Source organism: Orussus abietinus, unplaced genomic scaffold (genome assembly GCF_000612105.2).
Source record: "Orussus abietinus isolate OABI.00-Male unplaced genomic scaffold, Oabi_2.0 scaffold6, whole genome shotgun sequence".
Lineage (NCBI taxonomy): Eukaryota > Metazoa > Arthropoda > Insecta > Hymenoptera > Orussidae > Orussus > Orussus abietinus.
This window is the reverse complement of record NW_019396002.1, coordinates 1,390,530-1,413,924: the sequence shown is the minus strand read 5'-3', so window position 1 is coordinate 1,413,924 and position 23,395 is coordinate 1,390,530. Positions and strand designations below refer to the sequence as shown.

General features: G+C 46.3%; 2 protein-coding genes across 6 annotated transcripts; both read left to right on the top strand.

The window, feature by feature from the left end:
- The first annotated feature begins 119 nt into the window (after positions 1-119).
- On the top strand, positions 120-16,234 carry LOC105704514 (leucine-rich repeat and calponin homology domain-containing protein 1). Of its 3 annotated transcripts, none has more exons than XM_012433802.2 (13): positions 120-530; positions 5,277-5,421; positions 5,528-5,760; positions 5,971-6,107; positions 6,220-6,441; positions 7,325-7,486; positions 7,759-7,883; positions 8,002-8,160; positions 8,236-8,597; positions 8,685-8,839; positions 8,917-9,054; positions 9,141-9,218; positions 13,803-16,234. In XM_012433802.2, exons 1-13 carry the CDS (start codon positions 347-349, stop codon positions 13,998-14,000), a joined length of 2,298 nt encoding a protein of 765 aa, XP_012289225.1. In that variant the 5' UTR covers positions 120-346; the 3' UTR covers positions 14,001-16,234. The 3 variants fall into 3 exon arrangements, with proteins under 3 accessions (XP_012289225.1, XP_012289224.1, XP_012289226.1); XM_012433801.2 differs by lacking the exon at positions 13,803-16,234 and adding an exon at positions 9,800-10,737; XM_012433803.2 differs by lacking the exons at positions 7,325-7,486; positions 13,803-16,234 and adding an exon at positions 9,800-10,737.
- Positions 16,235-16,991: 757 nt separating this feature from the next.
- Positions 16,992-21,843, top strand: LOC105704515 (alpha-1,3-mannosyl-glycoprotein 2-beta-N-acetylglucosaminyltransferase). Of its 3 annotated transcripts, none has more exons than XM_012433806.1 (11): positions 16,992-17,295; positions 17,770-17,896; positions 18,124-18,211; positions 18,388-18,557; positions 18,691-18,942; positions 19,037-19,175; positions 19,253-19,481; positions 19,578-19,682; positions 19,743-19,833; positions 19,907-20,077; positions 20,153-21,843. In XM_012433806.1, the coding sequence occupies exons 2-11, from the start codon at positions 17,792-17,794 to the stop codon at positions 20,264-20,266; spliced, it is 1,464 nt and encodes a 487-aa protein (XP_012289229.1). In that variant the 5' UTR covers positions 16,992-17,295; positions 17,770-17,791; the 3' UTR covers positions 20,267-21,843. The 3 variants fall into 3 exon arrangements, with proteins under 3 accessions (XP_012289229.1, XP_012289227.1, XP_012289228.1); XM_012433804.1 differs by having other exon boundaries at positions 18,106-18,211; XM_012433805.1 differs by lacking the exon at positions 16,992-17,295 and adding an exon at positions 17,304-17,459 and having other exon boundaries at positions 18,106-18,211.
- The last annotated feature ends 1,552 nt before the right edge of the window (positions 21,844-23,395 follow it).

Below are 23,395 nucleotides of genomic sequence, written 5' to 3'. Positions count from 1 at the left end.
TGGTTGGCGCCGGGGAGTGCAAATGTACCCGAAACCCCCCACTCCTCGACCCGTTGAGATCTTCGGGAGGGGCCGCTGCCGCAGCGTCGCACCGTCGCGCAGTCGCGAGCGATCGCTGGCGCGTGCCGGCTCGTCGCGCTTGTAAGGAGATTAGGAAAGCATCGTACCCTGGCGTCTGTTCTCAGACTGCGTTGGTGCCGGTCGAGTGCCCTCGCTCGGCGTCGGGCGGGCGTCGCGTGCGCCATGACCGCGAAGAGCGTCGAATAGATGCAGAGGGCGACCTCAGGCCCGTCCGTTCCCCACGCTCGCGTAACCCTCGGTCTCGTACGCTCGTGTCCAACGTAACATGGCGATGGTCGCGTCCAACATGAGCGACCACATCCAGAAACAGCTGACCAGAAGTCTCGAAAGAATACTCGAGGAAGCGCACCTGAGCGGCGAGCTGAAGCTGAGCAACCGGAAGCTGAAGGACTTCCCGAAGGTGGGGAAAGGCAACGCCAAGTTCAACCTCCAGGACACCGTAATCGCCGGTAAGATTCCTCAGGAATGCAAATTGTTAGCCTGCGAAGACTTCGGTTTGTTTTTTATTTACCGCCTTGAACCTCCTATTCCACTGCACGCCGCTTAGAGAAGACCTCAGGATTATCTTACCCATTTGTTTATTTCCTCCCCTGACGCATGTGTACTCGAGATAACGGAACAGGTGATTCACCTGAATGGTTTGGAGCAACATCTGATAAATGCGCGCAGTGTACTTGGCGCGAGGCTCTACCCGTGAACCCGGGGATCTATACTCTCCTCCACCCATCTGCAAGGCCTTTAAAAAATAAGGATTAAGGGGTTGATAAACTCGCCTGGTAGTCTGACTTTGTTGAATATTCTCTAACTTGAAATACAAGGTAAAGGGTCATTCTATGTATCTAGTTCCAAATTACCTGTATTACCTAGAGTTTCCTTGCTTTCATTGATTTTTCCATGCTCAGTTCCAATAAGTTCCACTTTCCCGCCTCCACTCCGCTGATTGCTACGTGCGAACTACGAGCAAATTCTTCTCGGCCAAGGGTTAAGGTGTGGAAAAGGTTGCCGGGAAACTCGAGAGACTCGCGACACCCTCGGCCGTTCCTTGATTCAACGACTCTGGTAAAGGGGTCAGCCGCGACGACCCGAAGGAAACTCTCGAGCAGGTGCACCGCGTCTTAAAATTGCCGCTATATCACGTACATACGTACATACACATCTCCACGATACTCGGCCAATTCATGGTGCCTGGTTACCAAGGGCTCACCTCCGCTCATTAAGGTGATACGAAAGTGGCCTCCAAGAGGTCAATCCATCCAGTGAAACTTTCCTCCTTGCAGGGTGTACCGAATAATGTCAAACATTGCAACGTGAACGTCAAGACGATAAGGAAGGTCCGGAGACCCACGAAACATAAATTTTATAAAAAATTATAAAAACGCCTATAGACAAATTAAAAAAAAAAAATAAATAAATTGAAGGTTCACGGGTGTCGGAACCTGCCTTATCTCCTCCACGTTCACATGGGAAAGTGTGAAACGATTCTGTACAGCCACTTCGGAGAATAAGTGTGATAAACGAGACCTCTTGACGGCACTTTCGTATCGCATTAAGGATGTGTGGCGCATTTCCATTAATTAAGGGCGCTCACCAAGGCATTGGCCGCAGGAAAGTCATTTTGGAGTCTTCGCCGTATCTGGATTTTCGGTCCGTCGCCGTTTCTAACCTCCTCGACCCTCGGTCGACGTTCCTACCCTCTCTCTGTTTCTCTCTCTCTCTCCCCTGCGGCGACACGCACGGGCGTGGCTGCTCGAGGCGAAGGAACCGGAGCGAACGACGGCCCTCGGGGAGTCCCACGACAGTCGATAGGCTAAAGATAGACCCCCGCAGCTGCACCGGGGTCACTCGGGGGTGTCAACAGGTCGATACTCTGCGGGTCGTGCCGTAAGCCCAGTAACGCGGCCGGTAATGCCGGTGACCTGTCCTACGAGAGAGAGGGACGTCTTGTTAACCGTGTAATTCACACTCGGGGTGGGTCAACGCTTCGGTTAATTCCCTGAAAAAAGAGGGAAATCGGGTTAAGAGGATTACATACTCTCCATACATAGGTCTAAGATGCTTAGATATGTTGAAATTTAAATTCATGCGAGTACACGCGTTTGAACGCATATTTATTTACGGGCTGTATACGTTAAAAAAAATATATATATATTAACCCGCCGATTAACGCGACGCTGTAAAATTCTAAATCTTGTACCATACGGATCTTTCATATATATCGAAGTGGATTTATACTCGCATAACGGCGCGTTAGTAATTCTTATCTTAACCTCTCTTGTACACATTTTCTATACGTATTATCTTGTTTTCTCCTTAATGCGCTGATGATAATTTTCTAACGCATCGAAAATACGGTATAAAATCAGCGTATCGCGTTAATTTCTTCCGTGTTTAATATAATAAAATTATGATGATTTTATTATTATTATTTTTTTTTTAACCAGTGTTGACGTAAATTAATATGTAACGCGTTTCGTGTTTAACGCTGTTTTGGCGATGGGCTTGCTGGATTATGTTACCTCGGGTGATTCGCACGAGGGGCGTACTTTTTCTTCTTTTTTTTTTTTCCACCCGTTGAATCCGATAAAGTGCACCTGCGATGTGGGGAATGATCGCGGAGAGAGTTCCGATCTAGGCCTAGAGATCCGTCTCTCTGGGTGGAGGTGCATTCCTGCCGGGGATTCCCGTATTACCAGGTGGACTCCCCGGCGAGTCTCAGTCGAGAGGTCGGCCCCGAGACGGCATACTTGACCGACAGTCACGCCGAAGGGCAAAAGAGGATACAAAACAGCTCTCGGAACGTTCGGTACGAGTTCGCAAACCACCGTGCAAGAAAGCCGGAAGATCAAACGCATTCGCCTCCTCTCTACGCGGCTTTAACGATCGTTAATTATAACCTCGAAAACCGCGCGTAACAATTCCCACGAGGGACGCGCGTCGTTAAGGTGATACGAAAGAGTCTCATTCGATGCACGTTAAAACGTGAAAATACCATCACCAAAATTGGATGGACGAAATTTAACGAAAGTATTATTAGTAGGACGTTACCGTACCGTCGATCACTTCCTGTCGCCTTTTTCCGGGATTTCGAGTTGGCGATTATCTGCAAGGTTTATGAATTACTTAGCTGAAAGAAAGAAGATGAAAAAAGAAGAGAGAAAAAAAAAAGCGTATTTACGTGATTACGGAGGAATGAGGAGAATGGCTCGGCTCGAAGTTACCGTACTTGCCGGGGGGAGGCGCGATTCCAAAATGGCGTACCTTTCGCCGCTTCCTCCGTACCGACCTTTCCGGCCGTCGGCCGTTTCCGCCGAGGTGTCCCCTTTGTCTTGGCCCGTCGACGGGCACGCGCTTCCCGTCCGCCGGACGGCCGATGACTCGCCGGTGCCTTTCCTGAAGCTACGCGAAGCTAATTAGCGAACAATAAAGAGCCAATTGCCTCCATGGGGCGTTCGATCGTTAGGGGATAGCACTTGAGGTCGTGACTAACAATTAAGTACGACCGAGGAAGTAATCGAAGGAAGGGAAGCGATGGAAGTAATCCCTTCGCGAGGCGAGGTCGCTCTAGAAACCCGGCGTCCTTGCATCCTCGTTTTCGATTGGGACATTTGCGCGCGCCCGGCAATTAGCGGGCCGGCTATTAAGGCTAGCTAATTGCACGGCGCATTCTGGTCTCGCCGGGGTTTCGTTCCTGGGACGCAATGGCCGCGCGCGGATCCACGGGCACCGGATGCGGTTTCGCGCTCTGCCAATTCCCGTCGCCTGTCGCGCGGCTCAAGGACATCGGTTTTCCCCGTCAGGGTATATACGCACCTCCACGGTCTATGGTGCAACGGTTCGCTGCAATGGAAAAGTGGCTTTTCGCCGTAGAGATCGCGAGGTCGCGTGGACCTTGACCCGATCGTCGGTCCGCGCCACCCCTCGGCGGTGCGTCTACCTGTTCGCCTAGTTCAAGGTTAAACTAACCCCAAAACACCGCACGGGGGATTCGAGGGTGCGATTCCCGGCATCGCGGGGGTATCGTGGATATCGCTTCCGCGTTTCCTGCGCGTATGTTTTCCTCCCATCGAGTTATCGCGCCCTGTCGGATATATATATGGTTTCGTGTCCTGCCGGGCTTCGGTCGACTTATCGCGAGGCTCTCTCCGTCATGGGTTGCGTGACTCCGCGCCAGACGGGAAACCGCGCTCAGCGACGCCCACCGATGCACGGCGCCCGACAAGCGCCATCTATCCGATTTCACGACTGCACCCTCCCCTCTCTCTCCCTTTTTCTTTTTTCTTTTTATTTATTAACGATGCGTGTCACGCATCGAAAGCTATGCGATTCGAGTGGCGTTCGATTGAAGCGAGGGGAGGACGAAATGGGAAGACGGGTCGCCTCCTTCTTTCCCTTCCGTTACTCGGTGACGAGAACACCTTGCGACTCGCTCGCGGGCACACGGTCCTTATCGATCGACCTTGGTCCTTGGAGCCCTCTCACGCCCTAGCCAATTCTACGGGGTCGCGTGCACTCACGTGTCGGCGACAGGGCGGGGGCGGTCGGTATTGATCGGGGAGTGGGCCTACCTTCGATGCGACGTGGTTCGCGTCCGAATAGGCGGCCGTGCCGGGTAGAGCCGGCCGGCCGGCCCGAGGGGGCCCGAAGGTAGCCGAACACGGCCGAGCCGGGCCACGTGCATCCGAGCCGGCTAAGAGGGCGCACCCCGCGCGCGTAGCAACCACGAGCGAAGGGAAGGTGACGCGAACAGGCCACCTTTTGTTCGACTTTAGCTTCTTTTTCCCATGTTTTTTACGAATTTTTTTTTCTCTTCCTCTTCCCTTCCCAGGACTGCCAAGGGTCTCAGCTCGCGTGCATAATTAGGTATGCCTGGTAAATGAGAGACCAGTCGATAAAAATACGAGTCACGGGACCGCAAGGACCTCCGTTTAAATCGGTGCTGCGAACCGCCATCTGGGAATCGTTGATAAGCCTCGTTGACATGATATTTAGGGTTCTTGGAGCCAGGAATTATATCGCTACTGTTATCGAAGGACTTTTTGGAAATGTCAACGCGAGATATCTGTATATGGGGGCGATTTTCTTGTGTCTTTCCTGCGATTCTTGGAAGGCCCTGAATTAATCAACCGGCACTTCGCGCCTCTGGCACGGTGGCACCATTGCGCCTATGGGTGATTTCTTTTTCTTCCTTTTTGCAGACCTATCGAAGAACCGCTTTACCGAGCTGCCGGACGAGGTGACGGAGTTTCCTTTCTTGGAGAAGCTGCACCTGTACCATAATGCCATCAGGATAATACCGGAGACGGTAGCGATGCTGCAGTCGCTGAGCTACCTCGACCTCAGGTTAGGATTTCCCTTGGATAGATATGAGAATAGTATACTTTTATTGCGCTGAAATGTCACGGGAAAGAGAGATAAGCGGTGCTCACCGGGTCTCTTTTATATACAGCCGAAATCAGCTGACGGCGTTGCCCAGGGAGGTGTGCAGGTTGCCGTTGCAGACTCTGCTCGTTGCTCATAATAGGCTATCTTCGCTTCCCGACGAGTTGGGCAGAATGTCGGCATTGGCCGAACTCGACGCAGGCTGCAACGAAATCTCGTCGTTACCTCCTAGAATTGGCGACCTACCGAGACTCAGGTGCCTCGACCTGAGGAGCAACCTTTTGGTGCAGCTGCCAATAGGTTAGGATCTCTTGTCTAGCTTAGGAAAACTAAAGACGTATATATTAAAATTATCACTTAATGCCCCATTTTTATGTGATAATATTAAATTAAGTTGGTCAACACGACTCGATAAAGTACTCAACTCGTGGGGTCACTTCTTTGGCATGCAACCTGATATTCTCTGTTTATCACTGTACCTGGATACTTATTTTTATCCCCGTCCCACAGAACTCACGTACCTGCGACTTGTCAAGCTCGACATCAGCGGCAACCGGATATCCGTGCTCCCGAACGAGCTGCGGAAGATGAAGAGCCTCGACGACCTTCGAATCTCGGATAACCCGTTGACCTCACCTCCTGCCTCGGTACGTCTCGAGCTCTCCACTTCGTCGATGCCACTCGACCTTGATTTTCTTGCATTCGTGGACCATCTGGGTACACGAGTAACCCTTGCAATAAATTGTCGCCCCTTTTCAGCTGTGCGTTCGCGGGCGAACGCACGTCTTCAAGTACCTCGAGAGGCAGGCCGCGAAGCACGAGCGGGCGAGAGCTGGAAGACAAGCCAGAAGAGGTCCCTTGGACGGCAGAGGTCACGTCACCCTGGACACTAGGTCCCATAAACGCCACAACGTCGACAGCGGGTACAGCACCAGCGACGGGGTCAGCGAGAAAAGATGGTCCCAGGAGATACACAGTGCGGTTAGTTCGCGGTCACGTTGATCTTGCCCTTTTCTAAAGCTTGGGAACACGATCGTTCGCTTGTGCGCTGCCTGTCCTCGTTGCTTCTGACCTATCCTCTCCTTCTACACCTGATGCACCTGGGAAGGCATTTTCAGAGCTGCCTCCTAAACCTAGAAATGCCAGAGAATTAAATGGCCCTATTAAAGGGCGCAGAAATGTCAGTACCCGATGAAGAGGAAGGGAAAAAATTGACGACCCTCATTCAAGAGCTTCCTACATGATCGCTGTCTCGTCTTGGAAGAATCCTCATTCAAGGCCTCCCTGTTCCTTCGGATTATACGATTAATCGGTGAACGTAGAAAATCGCAGCTTGGCACTACAGCCCATGAATTGTGCAACTGCCTTGCGGTCCCTTGAGAGAATGCTCTCTCTCGGGTCCCTCGGTGAGATGTAATTTAACTTAACAGAGAGCTGACTGTGCTATTCATGTAGCGCGTGCCAGAGGGCCTTGCCCTCTTCCCCGCAAGTCCCTCCTGCATCATATTCCACTTTGCTCGGGACTCTTAACGTATTGCTTGCGGATGTCAAGAGCTAATCGGAAGCGCATCAGATGAGGTATCCGTTGCCATTTGTATGCCGCTAAATGATAACCATTTCTCGAGCAAGGTCGCTGTGGGCGCGTTATTGCGTTGTTATTAATTATCATTGCATTATCTTTGCCATTATCTCTGCCATTGCCGTAAGCATCCCGTGTAATGTTCTCCCTGCTTTAATTGGCTCGTTGTTCGCTTCTTCAGGAGTAATTATAACCCTGCCTCGCCGTTCACTTACGCGATCGACATTATGGTCAGGATTGCCGGTAACGTTTCACCTCTCTCTCTCATTTCTCTCGTCCATGCAGGCGCACGACGACGACCTCCGGGGAGTGTGGCGACCGGAATGTTCACCGCTCTCCATCGCGTTGCCCCATGAGTCCGGGATGAACGGCTCCTACAGCGGCACCTCGACACCCAGCACGATCTCACCCGGAGAACACGCCTCTCTCGAGGACGAACTGGGCAAGGTAGGCGTTACCCTTTTCATCCTCGACCTGTTCCCCACGTCGAGGCGTCCCGCCAACGTTGGGGGTCGTCGTCGTCGTTTTCGACATCAAATACCTCGGCTCGAATACCTTGACCCGACCTCGATCCCTTCTTCTTCGTCAACTCGTCACATTCCCAGAACGAACGGGCACAGGCGACTGCGAGAGGATCACAAGCTGTGTAATGATAATTAACAGTAATTAGGATTAATGTTTGGGACTAGATATTTAATGGCGGGGAAATTTCGTTGCAGGCGATGCTGTTGCACGATCAGCTTGAGAAGAGGAGGCTGGAGAGGAGCGCCTCGGAAAACGGAGTCGAATCCAGAAGACCAGTCATTTCCTGCATGCGCGGCTCGATTCCCGTCGTTCCTTCAGGGTGAATCTCTTGTTCTTACTCGGGCTTACTTGAGTCTCCTCTCGAGTTCCTTCTCCCGTTTCGTATGCTCTCCTGCTTGTTGAGGCACTTATGAAGCGGGACTCGCGTTTCTTCACAGGCAACTGGAGAGCGCCGGCTTGAGTCAGCAACAGCAGCGACAAGTGCAGCAAGACCCGACGACGCTACCCGTGCAGTTTCCGCAAACGGTGGCTAACCCAACACCGATGATCGCCAATGGCGAGGATAAGAGGCCGTTGAATCATATTCAGACATACAGGTACTTCGGATGGTTCTTTCGGATATCCAGGAATATTCCGGAAGAGCCGTGATTGATTTTCAAATTGTACATCAGGGAATACAAGGAGGCGCTGAGACAGCAGCGAGCCAACGAAGGGCCCAGCGTTTATAGGTCTCGGGACCAGATGACTCCACCTGGAAACGAGCCTCCGGGTGATCGAACCGACTGCGTCGGCATACTCGGAAAGTCCTCGGCGAACGATGAGAGCGCGAATAGAAGACCGGTCCAGAAGGTTACACCATCTCGGGCGAATTATCGGAGCATACCGATCGTCAATGGAAGCGGTGGCGAGCATAATGGACAGCTGGTGGACCAGCCGTACAAGAAACCGAGCTCGCCGGTCAAGAGTCACAGTCCGACGAGTCTGGCTCACCCGACGTCTGCCATCGCCAGGACGAGCTCGAGTTTCACCGAAGGTGAGGGTTTCTTTTAATGGATTCTATATGTGCGATGACGGATTCCTGGGACGAAGGGATGTATAGGTCGTGGTTTTATGTTCCCAGGAAACGAGAGTCCCAGCAGAAACGGTGGCAGCCCCAAGTCTGCCGGGAGGTCAGTGACCTGGCACAGCAGTCTACCCGAGAAGTACTCCTTCACCATGAGGAGGGAGTTCGAAAGAGCGAAGGAAGAGGCCGATCTGATCGAACAACTGAGAAACGTTAGTAATGGACTGTATCAGAGGTGTCCTTGCAAGTGATGCATTATTAAACAGAGTTTTATCGACACCGTTTGCAGAATATAGAGACAAGGTTGAAGATGGCTCTTCCCGAAGACCTGGCCCCTGCGCTGACGGACGGCGTCGTTCTTTGTCACCTGGCCAACCACGTCAGGCCGCGCTCCGTTGGCAGTATCCATGTTCCCTCACCTGCAGTTGTAAGTTATGACTCGGTAGTTAGTTATCCAATATTCCCCCCACTTGATCCGTCTAATCGCTTACATTTCCCGGTTCTCCATCGAAGCCCAAGCTGACGATGGCGAGGTGCCGACGCAACGTGGACAACTTCCTGGAGGCCTGTCGGAAGATCGGTGTCGACGAGGTAAGCCCCTTCGCCCTTGTACTCGACCTTTCCTTAAGACGACTCGGAGAACTCTTCCGCCGATGAAGTCTAGAGCTGATACGTAATTTTGAGAACCACGAGGTCAAGTCCCGCCGCATCTCGCTAGGGTCACGCGAAGGGGGGGAGGCAGTCCGCGATTTCACGGACTAAGGTCACGCCGTAGCGTCGCGATTGCGAATCGGAGAAGTTGTTTGCTTTCGTCGGCGATTCCAGCAACTACTAGTCAGTCCCTGCTTCTCGTTCTCCACGACCTACGGACCTCGCGGTCCATCGTGGCGTCGAATCCTGGGTCCACCCATAAACCCAGGCTTATCATCCAACTACCGTCGATAGTCTTGAACCTACCGCCTTGAGGGAACCTATCCTTCGGTCAAGATTTTCTGTTTTACCCTGAAGAGCCCCACCGGCTCTAGATATGTACCTCGTCCTCTCGTTCACGTTGTCGGTCGGTTTACTGTCGAATTTGAACCTCGGGCGCCGGGCAGCCAAGGTCCTCGGGAGGGGGACCGAGGTCAAGAATAGTAGAAGAGGGACTGAGTAGTACTCGTTGTTGGTTGCAGGAGGTCTTAATGGATGCGGATGCAATCATGGACGTGGGTTACATGGACGCGCACGGGTTGGCGGCTCTGGCGCGTCTCGTGGGCGTTCTTCTTCGCGAAGACGAGGGCCAGGAAGAACCGTCCGCGGGTTCGCCCGCGATCCTTACGGTTCAGGACCGCGTACTCTCGACGACCCTCCTCGTCGTCTTCGTCTCCATCCTTACTCTGCTCTACCTCTTTCCTCTGCCCGATTACTGAGGGCGGGAGACCACTCGACGAGAAGAGGAGCTCTTCAGGAGATGTTCGCTTCCTAGGGAAGAGAACCGCCTCCTCGATCCCTCGACAACCGAAGATTCATTTTTGTCGCGGAGTCGCTTCATCGTTGTTCGTTTGTAGAAGCCGCTTTTTGTTTCCTCGATCTCTATCAGATGTGCTCCGTAATATTCCGGTGATTCAAGGAGACGAGGGATGTTTTTTACGCTTTTCCGGGCGTCGCTCGTGTTACACTTATTCGCTGTTAGCATTATTTATCGGACGACGAGCTACGCTAATTATATTTTGTTACGTGACGGGAATTGCGCATCCTTGAATTCGACAGCACGCTGGATTTGCTGTGAATCGCCTGGCTATGACCGGGTATTTTTTTATCCCTATGGAAAACATCTTCCGTGTGAAAGAACAAAAGAAAAGAGGAAAAAAAAAATATGACGAACTCGTCCGAGACGCCATCCAGTCTCTCGATTCGTTCTCTCGTTATATCCCGGTGCTAGAGGCTCTTCTCGATTACGCCGTTGGCGTTAATCGAATCGCGAAAATTTCCGCCGATTGTAATGCCGTTTGCGAATTATCGGCACCGATCTCTGTACGGCCTCGAAGAGGAGACTCGCCTTGAGGAGACCCACTCTTGACCACGTCGACTCGGTGTAGACATGTGCTACCGCTCTAATTTATTTATTATTTTTTTTTCNAAAAAAATATATATATTTACGCACACATGTACACGTATAATGCGTATAGGTAGTTATATAAATTCGGGAACGTGAAGGTCGGCGGAACTTTAGGGTATCCTGGGTACGTAGTGTACAGTGGCGGACATTAATGCTCTCTTATCATATACCAATAGCAGGGTATCCGTAAGGAAGGCATTCATGTCCGTCAGTGCACGTAGACGAGTTCTGTTAACTCCTAAGTTGGACCGAAGCCTTACTTTTTGTATCATTTATTTATCATTAATGTGGACGGATCTACGGTTAGTTACTTAATTTAATCGAGACTATACCTGGTTTATTCGCTTATTTATTTTACGGTTAATAATTAGAGGTTACGGAGTCCGATCGATACCTGTTCGCCCCTGGCGGAGTTGTACACATGAATTTACGTTTTTATCCAGTAACGAATTTACTTTCCATCGAATCTTTAATTGATCTAGTTGTTAAGTGCCGTTAGCGTGGGAGGTTGTCGGAAGTGCGCCGAGAAGAGGGCTTGGTTAACGGAGAGAAAAAAATGTACGCTCGTCGTGTATATGTATTCTTGAAATGATCTAAACCCTCTTCCGGGTTCTCAGCCGCAATGGCGGCGTCTCTTATAGTACTTAAATCTCGTCGCATCCGTTCTATCTCCTTGACGACCTAACAGGACGCGACGATTCGTCGTTATTTAAATGCCTAGTCCTCTTCGTTGTTAGCGATTAGTCCCTGTTGTCGATTCTTCTATCGAGTCAGTCCATGCTTCGATATTATTTCTTTTTTTTTCCTCTCTTTTCCTTTCCTTTTCGGCATCTTCCTTTGCCTTGTCCTCAGGAGTTACGAAAGGAGGGACGGCGGGGTGTAAGGATACTTCTAGTCAAGCCGCCTCTACGAGAACGGCATACAATTCATTATTCGGGCGGTATTCCTTGGTCTTCCTTATTATTCTTCTTATGTCGAGGAATTCTCGCCGTAGGCTTCTCCCGTGTAGGCTGCCTTTATTTTTCGACATATCTAATCTAGCCAGTAGAAAAGGAGAAATGCCTGTTCGGTGAGCTGAGAATTAAGATGTAACGGGGCTTAATGTCGCATTTGTCGACCTAATATGTACCACAGGCGTTCGATTGACGACCTCGAGTCTGCATTCTGCATTCACCAGGGTGCGTCCACCGCTGGTTGTATTTTTTTTTTGTACTTGGACAATTTTAAGGGGATGTGAAAACGGCTTCCAAGGGGTCAATCTTATTTATGAACCTTCTTTCCGAACCTGGGGGTATCGAACCATTTGAAAATTTACCCCATGAATTTGAAAGCCCTAAGGAAGGTCTTGACACTCCTAACATTTCATATTTAAACATATCTTTTTTTTTTATAAGCTATTTTTTCTACTTTTTGTACAACCTGGGGTTTCACGAATGTCGAGACCTTCCTTAGGGCCTTTATATTCACGTAGTAAGGTTTCGAATGATTCGGCACACTCGGCTCGGGGAAAAGCTTCATTTAATTCAACTATTGACTGACAGATGTCGCTTTCGCATCGCCTTAAAGAGGAAAATATGTTATATTTCGCAGGGACGCGTATGATACACGCCGTACTGGAATCGCGGAATATTCCTCCATGTCGGGATTTACATTCGTGTTCGTACTTTGCATTTAGTAAAGAATAAGCCTCGTTTTCCGATGGCTTTCCAATTCTTCGACCCGAGGCTGCTCTTTTTACCGTACTTGCGGACGTCGACGCTCGTTGTCGGACGTTGTCAAGCTTTCAGTAATTAACAATGCGCATTTGTATCCGCTCTAGGACTTAAGATTAGCATAAGCGACGACGTTTACTCAGGGTTCTTTTCGTTTTTCCAATTTTCGGAAAGGTAACTCGCTTCTTCGTGTCCGAGTGTGTCGCTCGCGTTTCAATTTATATGCAGTCCTTTCATCGGCGGAGGGACGAGGATCCTTAAGGCGATATGAAAGTGGCATCGTGACACTTTTTCCTGAACTGGGTGGACCGAATCGTTTAAAACTTTACCACGCAAACGTGGAGGCCATAAAGAAGGTTCCAACAGCCGTGAAATTTCAAATTTCATAAGATAAATTTCAAAAGGTCTATAAACAATTTTTCTTCTTTTGTTTTAATTTAAATTTCATGGATGTCAGGACCTTCCTTACAGCTTCCATATTCACGTTATAGAGTTTCAAGCGATTCGATACACCCAGCTTGGGAAAATGTTTCGCAGACCTCTTTGACACTACTTTCGTATCGCCTTAAGACTTGCGTACATTATGGCGGGACGGATCGCAGCGCATCGGAAAAATTCGCAATCGATTTTATAGATTTTATATGGACTTGTCGCATATTGTAAACGGAATATATCGCGATAAACCGCGATTCATCTCGGCGTGATGTGCGCGAGCCTTAAGGGGGGACGAAAGCGAAAGAGCTTTTACTACCTGTGATGCGACTTTTGCACGATTTTGTACACGCTGTTTTGTTTGTTCCGGGGTTGTGTCTTGCTTTTGGAAGGTCCCATGAAAACCACTTAGGGGGTTACCTTCGGATCGGCCGTGCACGCTGGCTAATATGGGTGTCTTACCAAATTGTATCGCCGTAATACAGTATTTGTAATAAAATATTCTTTTTACAAGCCCCCCTGTATGCTCGCCCGATACCGGGTCTCGTCGACGAGAGAATTGAGTATAAAAAAAGATAACGGTGAGAAAAATCGAGGTTGGTCTTCCGAAAGGGTGAAGAAAGAAAAATAGGAGACCGACTCCTGCCCATTTTTCCATAATCTAGGCCAAGATCAAGACCAAGGTCGATTTTACTTATCACTGCAGGAGATAGCGAACGAAATATCTTGTTTTTAAATTCAGGATATCTCGAAAATCCTGGTCGATAGATATACATTATTTATTCAACATTATTTATAGTTCCAGAATAATCGACGTAAGACCAAGAACAAGACTCCAGGGTGTAAGGCCAAGACTGGTAGTCTTGGTGTATTTATTTATACTGGAGATTAGACGTTAATAATCTGATATTTGGTTTTTTTCTTCTTTTGCAGAAATTGGTCTGCTGCGCTAGTGACGTCCTGGAAGGCGGTCGAGGCATCGTCAGGGTCGCCGTCACGGTGTCGGAGTTGTTGAGGTTCCATCAGGCCAGGTCGCCGTTGCAGCAGGGAACTGCGGCTACAGCTGCAGCTGCAACAACCTCGACGACGGTCGCACCGGCTATTAATGTAGAGAGTCACGTAGTGGCATAGCGAAGGACTTTGTAATTTAAGAAAAAGGGCATCCTTAGACCTAGGTAGTCGTCAGGCATCGCCGGTTAATCCGCGATTGCCTTTTCGCGAAGGCCATGCGCCGCAGTTGTAAGCGGCCTCCGACTTGGCATAAAAAATGCGAAATGTTAAGGCGATATGAAAGCTACATCAAAGATGCCTCGATTATGAAACTTTTTTTCAGAATCGGGTATACCGAATCGTTTGAAACTTTACAACGTGGATATTTAGAATGCAACGAAGATCCTGTCAGCCGTGAAATTTGAATTGAACAAAAATTTGTTTACAAAAATTGAAATTTCATGGGTGACGGAACCTTCCTAATAGCCACGGTAGTCGTGTTGTAAGGTTTGAAACGATTCAGTACATCCTGTTTGAAGAAATGTTTTATGAACGATTGATCTCTGGAATGCCTCTTTTACATCCCCTTATATCGCTGAATAATATCGCGGATTCTTTTTTTTTTTTCTTCGGCGATGGCGACTATGTACTATTTGTATCCATCTACCGCGGACGCGTCCGCACGTTCTTTTCGAGTGCACGAACGATCTCGGATACTGTGATCCGTTTTTTCCTCCGGGCGATTGCGGCCGTACAAACCGCAGTTTGTAGCCCACGGACCGAATGATGCTGGAGGAGACAACGGCTTAATGTAATACTTGTCGTGCCAAAGATATTCTACTCTTATTCTACTCTTATAGCGGCTTCGACGTTCAAATACCGATACCGAGTTTCATGCACCGAGGGAAAAAAATTTCATCGGACCGAAGAAATACTTTAACAATTCAGGAAATAATGATTTGACTCAAACTCGAGCAAATTAGACGCAACGTCTCTTCGGAATTGTGACGATTTATTTCAGTTCATTTGAGTTAAATAATTATTCTTTGAGTTAACAAGATATTTCTTTGGTTAGATGAATTTTTTTTCTCAGTGTGTTTGATTCGCGCCTCGCAGCCTCTTCGACGCGCTCGGATATACGTATCGAGTAAAGATCAAAAGGGAAGCTCAAAGCTCTTGTGTGTACTTGACAAAGTTCTTGGATCTTCAAGCAGGAATTCGGTTATTCGTACCCAGCGCCTGTACTTACTAGCGTTCACGTAGAATCGTAAGTTTTCGAGGGATTTGTAATTGACACTTGTTCCTTTGGGAAATAGTCGCTACCAGACTTGCAAATAAGGTTCGACGTGCCTTATGTGCAAACTAGGTAGATCTTAGGTCTGCGAACGTGTCGTTTCTCTTTGGTGAAAACTTGCAACTCTAGTGTTAACCCTAGGTACGTTATCTTGTCAACGGGTCTCTCAATAGTACCGTTGAAATCATAGGTAGGCTGAAGTCAATTCCCGATGACGGAGCGGAATGTCAGAGATTTGTATAGTCAATACAATTTTTCAATAGTCACCTGACCGGCGACTGAATTCACTGATGTCCGTTCTATTCGTTGGCTGGATGTCTAAGTGTACTCATGTCTCACTTTTAATGGTGGAAAACTGTTTTTACCTGGTTTTTAAATGATAAATGGCGTTTTTTAACACTAAAAGTAAGACACGAGTACGAGCCTACGAGACCGTTGGGATAGCGGTAGGATATGGTTATAGCTCAACGAAAGGAGACTCGTCAACACTGCTCTCAGAATTGGTTGCTACTTTATCTAAGTCGAACAAAGCTTTTATTAAATGCGTGGTTGTTCTGTGTCGCGTGATCACGTGTACATGATAAAAGGAAGTCCAAGTAGCATCGTAAACAGGGGATGAAAAGGTTAAGTGATTTAACTGCTCGGAATAGCAGCAATCATTTAATTCTCTTATCGATTGTTAATGTATTTTCTATGTTGGTGCCCTTGGTCTTTCTTACGTCATATATTTAGATAGCAAAGAGAAAGGGATGATAAATTATAGGCCGAAGTTACAATTCCTGACTGAGTTATGATCTGCTTGAGAAATGAAAGAAGACAAACAAACACCTACGTTACGCAAAATACATTATGAGAAGGTTAACCACTGATGGACACAAGCACGTATCACTACGATTGTCAGGATTGTCAGTCTAGTCGGAAAAGGGAATTTCGGCCGAAGGAAATGATTAAGAATGGTCGCATAATCGAATTATCGTAGCTCCGGACAGATGTAGCATAAGTCTACGCGCGTTCCAATTCTTGCAAAGTTCGATGCGTTAAACGGATACTTTGTACTAATATTAAACGATATTTCAAAGTATTAACCGCACTCTGATTTAAGCAAAATCTTAAGATATTTTCCACCGAATTTCAACCGCAGCTCATTATGTTCTAGTCGTTACCTCATTCTCCCGCCACTGACGCGCATGCCATCCGTCGGAATTTTACAGAACTATGTAGATGCAGAGATGAGTTGGGATATTGCTCACGGGCAGGATCGTGCGATCAATCCTGTGCTGCCCTCTGGTTTCGTACGTTAGCTTTCACCGTTTTTTGCCCCCAAGGGCGGCGCAACGAATTTCTGATGGGAGCTTGCGCACTCGCGATGGCGGTACCATCTACCAGTCGCCATTGGCGGCTCACGTACTCGTGATGGTAATACCATGCGGCAGTTGGTATTACCATCACGAGTACGTAGATCACGTCGCTTCGAGGCAACAATGTACTTAATAGTAGTAGATAAGTAGATAAAATCGAATGGAGCGTCACGAGTGTTCTTCCCTTACCATCAAAAGCGAGCAGTGTCGGTAAGCGTAGGTAAGCCACCACTGTCAACTGCCGCATGGTATTACAATCACGAGTATGTACATACGTGAGCCGCCAACGGCGATTGGTAGATGGTACCGCCATGGCGAGTGCGCGAGATCCTATCAGAAATTCGTTGCGCCGCCCTAGGGGGCAAAAAACGGTGAAAGCCAACGTACGAAACCAGAGGGCAGTACAGGATACGAACGCACGATCCTGCACGTGAACAATCTCCCAACTCATCTCTGGTAGATGTAGTCCGCCATATTTATTTTCTTAAGGCCTTGCACGTCACTACATTCTTTTTCCATTCGCCATGACCTCCGACGTCGCTGTCGTCGCATGAGTTTCCGAGGCCAGAATTTTCACTTACTGACAATTTCTTCCAATTCTAGCTAATTCGCGCTTCCCCATTCTCTTCTTATCGCAGAACTCGTCTTCGCCCTCGCTTGTGATCACCTGCGATCACCTGCGTTGCTCTGCGTCGTGTCATGTTAGTCCACGTCCTCTCTCCGTTATCACCAAGGTCGCCGGATTTTGGATTCGATCCTGATCGCCGTTGCTGATGACGGAATGGTAAACCGAATTCTAATTCTTTTATCCGACGTTTTCGTGTCACTCTACGATGCCAATTGATCCTGTTTGCTTCTGGAAATCGGAGTAAAATTCTGGAATGTCAAGGGTATTTTCCGGGTCTAGCGGTTTCATTTTTCCCTGACAGGATTTATAATGACGTAACGGTGAGGTCACTGAGCTTTTTATTTTTACCGATTTATATCTTTGTTTAAACCGGTTTTGTTGAAATCGTTTTTTTTTTGTAACTCCGCGCTGTCATTGAATGAGGTGACAGATTCAGATAGAGGTGTCTACTGTCAAATTATGTTAAAAGCGAGGAAAAGTTTAAACAATTGCATGCCTTGTGATTTCCTGAATTTTAGTACTTTTTTTTCAGCACTTAATGTTTCCGTTATTCTGGAATGGTGCATGAGATGTGTAGTTAAACGGTACATGAAATATTCATTGTTTAATAATATTTTATTTTAATTTCAGATGAGGTGACAATAGATCTGCCATGCGGAACAGGTTGGTCGGCTTTATATTCGCCTCGCTATTAGTATGGGGCGTCATTACATATTTTCTCTTCCTGGATCGACCAATCGGCAAAGAAAATGAAGAGGTATTGAAACAAATGAGAAGAATAATTTTATATCATTAATAGTTGTATTTCTTTAATGATAATTATAGTAGAAATAGAAATAGTCAGTTAATTCATGAATTAGCTTCTCAACTAATCAAAGTAGTAGATAGGTTTCTTTCCAAACAGACTTGGTCTTTTTCTTTGAAGAATAATATAATGACAATGTTTTCTTGCATTGATAATCGTAGATTAAACTGTCGAATCAGATTAACAAGCTGGAGGAAGATGTCAAACAGCAGATCGCAATTAATAAGGAATTACTGTGGAATATCCGAAGGAGCAGGGAGCACAGAAGTAAGCAATGATCTAATCGCAGGAGATCTGTAGAGGGAATCGTCAAAGTTGAATTATGTTAGTAATATGATCGAGTGGACGTCAAAATAAAAGCAGATGATTCTCTCCATCATTCTCTTATCGGATATCAAGTGACCCACTGTCGATAGTTCCGTTATTAAAGTCTTTCTCTTCAGAACAAGTTGAGGAACTACGTGCCCTACCCCCAGTTGAAAATAATGTCGCGCTGCCAGAGAGCACAAGTAACGAGATTAAGGAGCTTGAAAACACGAAGAAAAATCAAGGGGAGGAATCGCAGAAGAAAGTTGAAGACGTAGAAGCACCTAAGGAAGACCTTCAAGCGCTTGTAACTTGTCTTACATTCTTATGTCAATCTAATACTTAGAATCATTTCAAAGAGAAAAAAGCATCTTCTTTATTTTAAGTCCTAGTTTAAAAAATTAAATCATTTGTTTTTGACTTAAAAATCGTTTTTTCAGTCGAAGATTGAAAAACAGGTTGTCAGTGAGGTATACAAACCAACGGCAAAGAAGACATTGGACAATGGTGCACCAGTGATCGCAGTTCTTGTCTTTTCTTGTAACCGAATCACCGTCCAGAGATGCCTTGATCAGTTGATCAAGTTGAGACCCAGTCCGGAGCAGTTTCCTATCATCGTTAGCCAGGACTGTGAACACGAGCAGACTGCAGAAGTTATCCACAGTTATGGTGATGAAATTATACACATACGAGTAAGTTCCCTTTATAGAAACAAAATTCAGACGTGGTTTATTTTAAATGTGGATTGACATTTAATATTAAATTAACCTATAACCAATGTTGCAGCAACCTGATCAATCCGATATTGAAGTCCCTCCAAGAGAAAAAAAATTCAAAGGCTACTTCAAGATAGCTCGACATTACGGATGGGCTTTGAATGAAGTGTTTCTAGAGTTTGGATATAACACTGCGATAGTAGTCGAAGGTATATTTAATGATAACGATGTAGAAGCCTCGTCGGTATAATGGGCGAAGCTTAAAAAACGCTCTGGTGGGTTTTAGATGATTTGGATGTGGCTCCAGATTTCTTCGAATATTTTCTGGGAACCTATTCTTTGTTAGTATCCGATCCTTCCCTTTGGTGCGTGTCTGCATGGAATGACAATGGAAAGTTGGGCCTCGTTGACGATCATGCACCGCATCTTCTTTATCGTACCGATTTCTTCCCTGGTCTGGGCTGGATGCTTACTCGAGACCTTTGGCTGGAACTTGCACCCAAATGGCCCAAATCGTGAGTACTTGTGATACATTGTTTGCATTCAATTTATTGTCAAAGAATATATAATGACATTTCTTAATCTCAAATCGGAATTGCAAATCTGGACAGATATTGGGACGATTGGATCAGACAGCCAGATCAACGTAAGAATAGAGCCTGCATAAGGCCAGAACTATCTAGGACGAGAACTTTCGGGAAAATCGGTGTTAGCAAGTAAGTACTTTCGGTACTCTTTGATCGAGTGTAGGTACTTTACGTAATTCTCCTTTCTAGTGGACTGTTCTACGAAAAGCATCTGAAGTTTATCAAGTTAAACGAGCAATTTGTGCCTTTCACAAAGATGAATTTAACGTATTTGTTAAAAGTAAGTCATAGTAATTCTAATGAGATTAAAAGAGTCTCCCTTCAGGATTAATTTTCGATGTTATAACTTTTAGGATTATTATGACATAGCCTTCGTTCACGAAGTCTATCAATCGAAGGTGGTCAGTTACTCCGAGTTAAAGAGTGGAAACATCATTACGGCTGGTCCGGTCAGGATACCATACTATACTCGTCAGGCTTATAAGAACACTGCGAAGATGTTGGGTCTCATGGACGACTTCAGGGTACTGTACATCAAAGAAAATAAATATCTTCAGTTTCATCGTTTCCTTCGTATTTTAAAATTTTCCTCTTTACAGAGTGGCGTACCAAGAACTGGTTACAGAGGCGTTGTAACGTTTTTCTACAACGGTCGCAGAGTGCACCTGGCACCAAGTGCAAACTGGAATGGCTACGACATCACCTGGAGCTAACACATAATTCGTCGTTACAACAGAGATTTATAACTTTCAAACTCTCAAACCGTTGCAGTACTGAGCCGTGAACCTCGTTGATGGATTCCAAAAGACTGGCTGACCGAGGAAGTGGGCAAAGTCTGCCGATGTACTTCTGAAGTTTCTTTGACCGAAGCCCAAAAATGTGAGAAACCTGGAAGGTGTCAAAGACTTTCCTTCGTCGTTCACGAGCAGAGTGCCTGGACTATCCTGAACCAATGTTCCCCTGTAAATAATCTACCACTTACTGTATAAGTCTGATCTAAAGAGATAACGAGGAAACGATGCTCTTCCTAGAAGAGGACTATTATGACGATGCATCCATGCGTCGGTGCTCGGGATTCTCCGTTATACAATGTTTCATATATTTTTATTACATTGTATTAGGCGTTGTCCGAAATTTTTATTCCATTTCGTAGTAACCGGATGTCGGAAAATTCTTTGCACAGTGTACAGACAACGTCTAATATTGGGAGGACGATTTAACATCATTCGATCGAATGACTTGTTCGTCGATCGTGGCATTAAAGTATGTTCGAATTTATACATCTTTCAACGCCGTTAACGAAGAAGTAATTCGATACCGTGATGTTAGGTGAACAGCCTCCGTTAGCATTATCATTGTACCGAGTCATGCATAATGGAACCTCCCGATCGCCGACGATTAGACAATTTATCTAGCGCAGAATTACTTTCGAGTTCTGATCAGTGGTACAAAATGTGCATTTTCAATTGTCCACACATTGCCCGCTTATAAGTGCGCTCAGTTTGTAGGATAAGTATACATTCGTTTTATAAGTCGCAAGGCAATGTGTTCATCGATGATGCATTCGCTGTCTTTGGGACATTTTATTTTTCTTATCGAAAAATAGGCTTGACGTTCGCGCTAAGTTTACGATATACTCTTAAAACGAGAAGACTTTTAGTCCCAGTGCGTCAGAGATTAAGGAGATTCCGTTTTGTATAAGTCTTGCCGTAATTGTTGCAATTTCAGTCCTAGGGAACTACGATGTCTGAAAAATAAGAATGTCGAGAGGTGTCCACGTTACGTTCAGGGAATGTTATGGAGAAAGCTAAAGGAAAGACCGTGATATGTGGACCACTAAATCCTCGTTACATTATAGAAATGTATTAATGTTGGTCCAGGCGTTGTTTCCCCCGGGTGCACCCGGGGGAAACAACGTCCACCTCTCTCAGGTAGTGCAATAATTGCATCCTCGGGGCACTCTGGCATCACTCATCGATTACTCTAAGAGCATAATGGAATAATGTTATTCGGGGCTTGCGATCTGCAAGTGACAATTTTTTTAGAGCGCCCTAGTCGAAGAGTACTCGATGTACCTCTAAAGATGCTTTTCTCGTAGATCCTTTCTACCTCTACAGTTGCATTTATACTTTTTCTTGTATTTTCTTGGATTAATCTACAAGAGTGTGATTAAGGCGATGCGAAAGTGGCGTCAAGGAAGTTTTGTTTGTGAAACTTCTCCGAACTGGGTGTACCGAATCGTTTCAAACTTTGCAACGTGAATGTGAAGGCCTTAAGGAAGGTCCTGACACCCAAGAAAAAAAATAATATATATATATTTAATTCGTTTATAGACGTTTAAACAATTTTTCGTGAAAATTAAAATTCCACGGGTGTCGAGACTTTCCTTACAGTCTACGTTATTCACGTTGTAAAGTTTGAAACAATTTGGTACACCCTGTAAGGAAAAAAGAATTATTAAAAATCCTTTAACGTTTTTCGAGTACTCTGCGACTCGATCGCCTCGATCATCGCTGTAAATAACTAACTCGTGTACAAAGGAAATATTTATATCCAGCAGGAGGAATCGCGGCTGCGGTATGGCGTAAGAATTAGTAGAATTAAGGCGGGAGTGTAAAGCGCTTTGGATTCTTTAGTTTAGCGCGATGACTTCTAATGCTTGTCTCGTCTTCCTTGAGGTCGAGGGGAATCCCTCTGAAAACGAACGTTGAGAAAGGTGATTCTTATTGTTAACTCTGCTAGTCCCTTGTCGCATTCGAGTGCTGATACTTGCGATTTCGGTTTTCTTGCCAGGAGAAAACGTTGCCTGCTTGTCTTTCGCGTTCCTTTCTTTTCAACTTCGTCCTTAGATAGTCAATTTTTCTCGCTAGAATAATTTCCTTCGTTGTAACGGTTAGTTAGAATTTATGTGGAGGTACTATGGAGAGTGTTTTTCAATCCGAGGGATTAGCTCCCCCCGATTTAGATAGGTAATCAAAGGCGGTGCAATCGACTCCTCGGCGAACGGTGATTTGTAGCTTGTATCAACGCTGAGAAACAAAATCTTTGTTTCACTCCAGGAAATTATTCCTTTGAATTAAGTTGAAGTAACTTCAGCATGAAACCAAAGAGATATAGTCTTCGCAAAACATAAATTTCGAATATTCAACTGTCCGATGCATTGCTTCGATGGAATATTTCATATCTTGTAAGAATCAAGTCAAATCTAAATTACGTTTCATTTCTTTAACTCCATTCAATGGAATAATTTCCTTGAAGGAATAGAGTTTTATTTATTTATTCAATGACACTTATCTTCTCGGTGCAGGGAATTATTTTCCCACACCGAAGAAACCATTTCCTTCGATGGATTGAATAAGATATTTCACCAAGTTATTAATTGGAATTAAATCCATTATGGTTTTAATGAAATTCGAAGGGATATTGTCATTTGTTTTAGTGGAAAACATATATTTCTTCGGAGTAATTACGTGGTTTTTGTTCTTTTTTTTATCTCAGTGAATATTCTGACGAGGCCGATCGTCGCCGAGTTGCGTGATAGTCTGCAATAGTTTTCGATAATTTAACAACGTGATAACTGTAGATAGTCGTTCGACTCGACTAATGTCGAATATTTGGAAAGCGAATGCGGATTCTCGGCGCTCTCTTGTAGCTTTGTTAAGCTTTCTTAAGTTTATCCGGTTTATCTCCTCTCACCGAGTCCCAGGCTTGCTCTCGAACTTCTCGCCAGAGATATAGAATATTTTCTAAGGCTCGTACGAACCGCAAAACTAATCTTTGTTTCCGGCCAGGCACAAGAGGGGCGCGTCGTTTGTCAAGGGGTATTTTTTTATGGCAGCGTT

Coding starts and splice junctions, on each gene's coding strand:
- LOC105704514 (XM_012433801.2), top strand. CDS start 347: ATGGCGATGGTCGCGTCCAACATGAGCGACCACATCCAGAAACAGCTG. Junction 5,761..5,970: donor TTTGGTGCAGCTGCCAATAG/GTTAGGATCTCT, acceptor CCCGTCCCACAG/AACTCACGTACCTGCGACTT. Junction 7,487..7,758: donor TCGAGGACGAACTGGGCAAG/GTAGGCGTTACC, acceptor ATTTCGTTGCAG/GCGATGCTGTTGCACGATCA.
- LOC105704515 (XM_012433804.1), top strand. CDS start 17,792: ATGCGGAACAGGTTGGTCGGCTTTATATTCGCCTCGCTATTAGTATGG. Junction 18,558..18,690: donor AGGAAGACCTTCAAGCGCTT/GTAACTTGTCTT, acceptor TCGTTTTTTCAG/TCGAAGATTGAAAAACAGGT. Junction 19,683..19,742: donor GGGAAAATCGGTGTTAGCAA/GTAAGTACTTTC, acceptor TCTCCTTTCTAG/TGGACTGTTCTACGAAAAGC.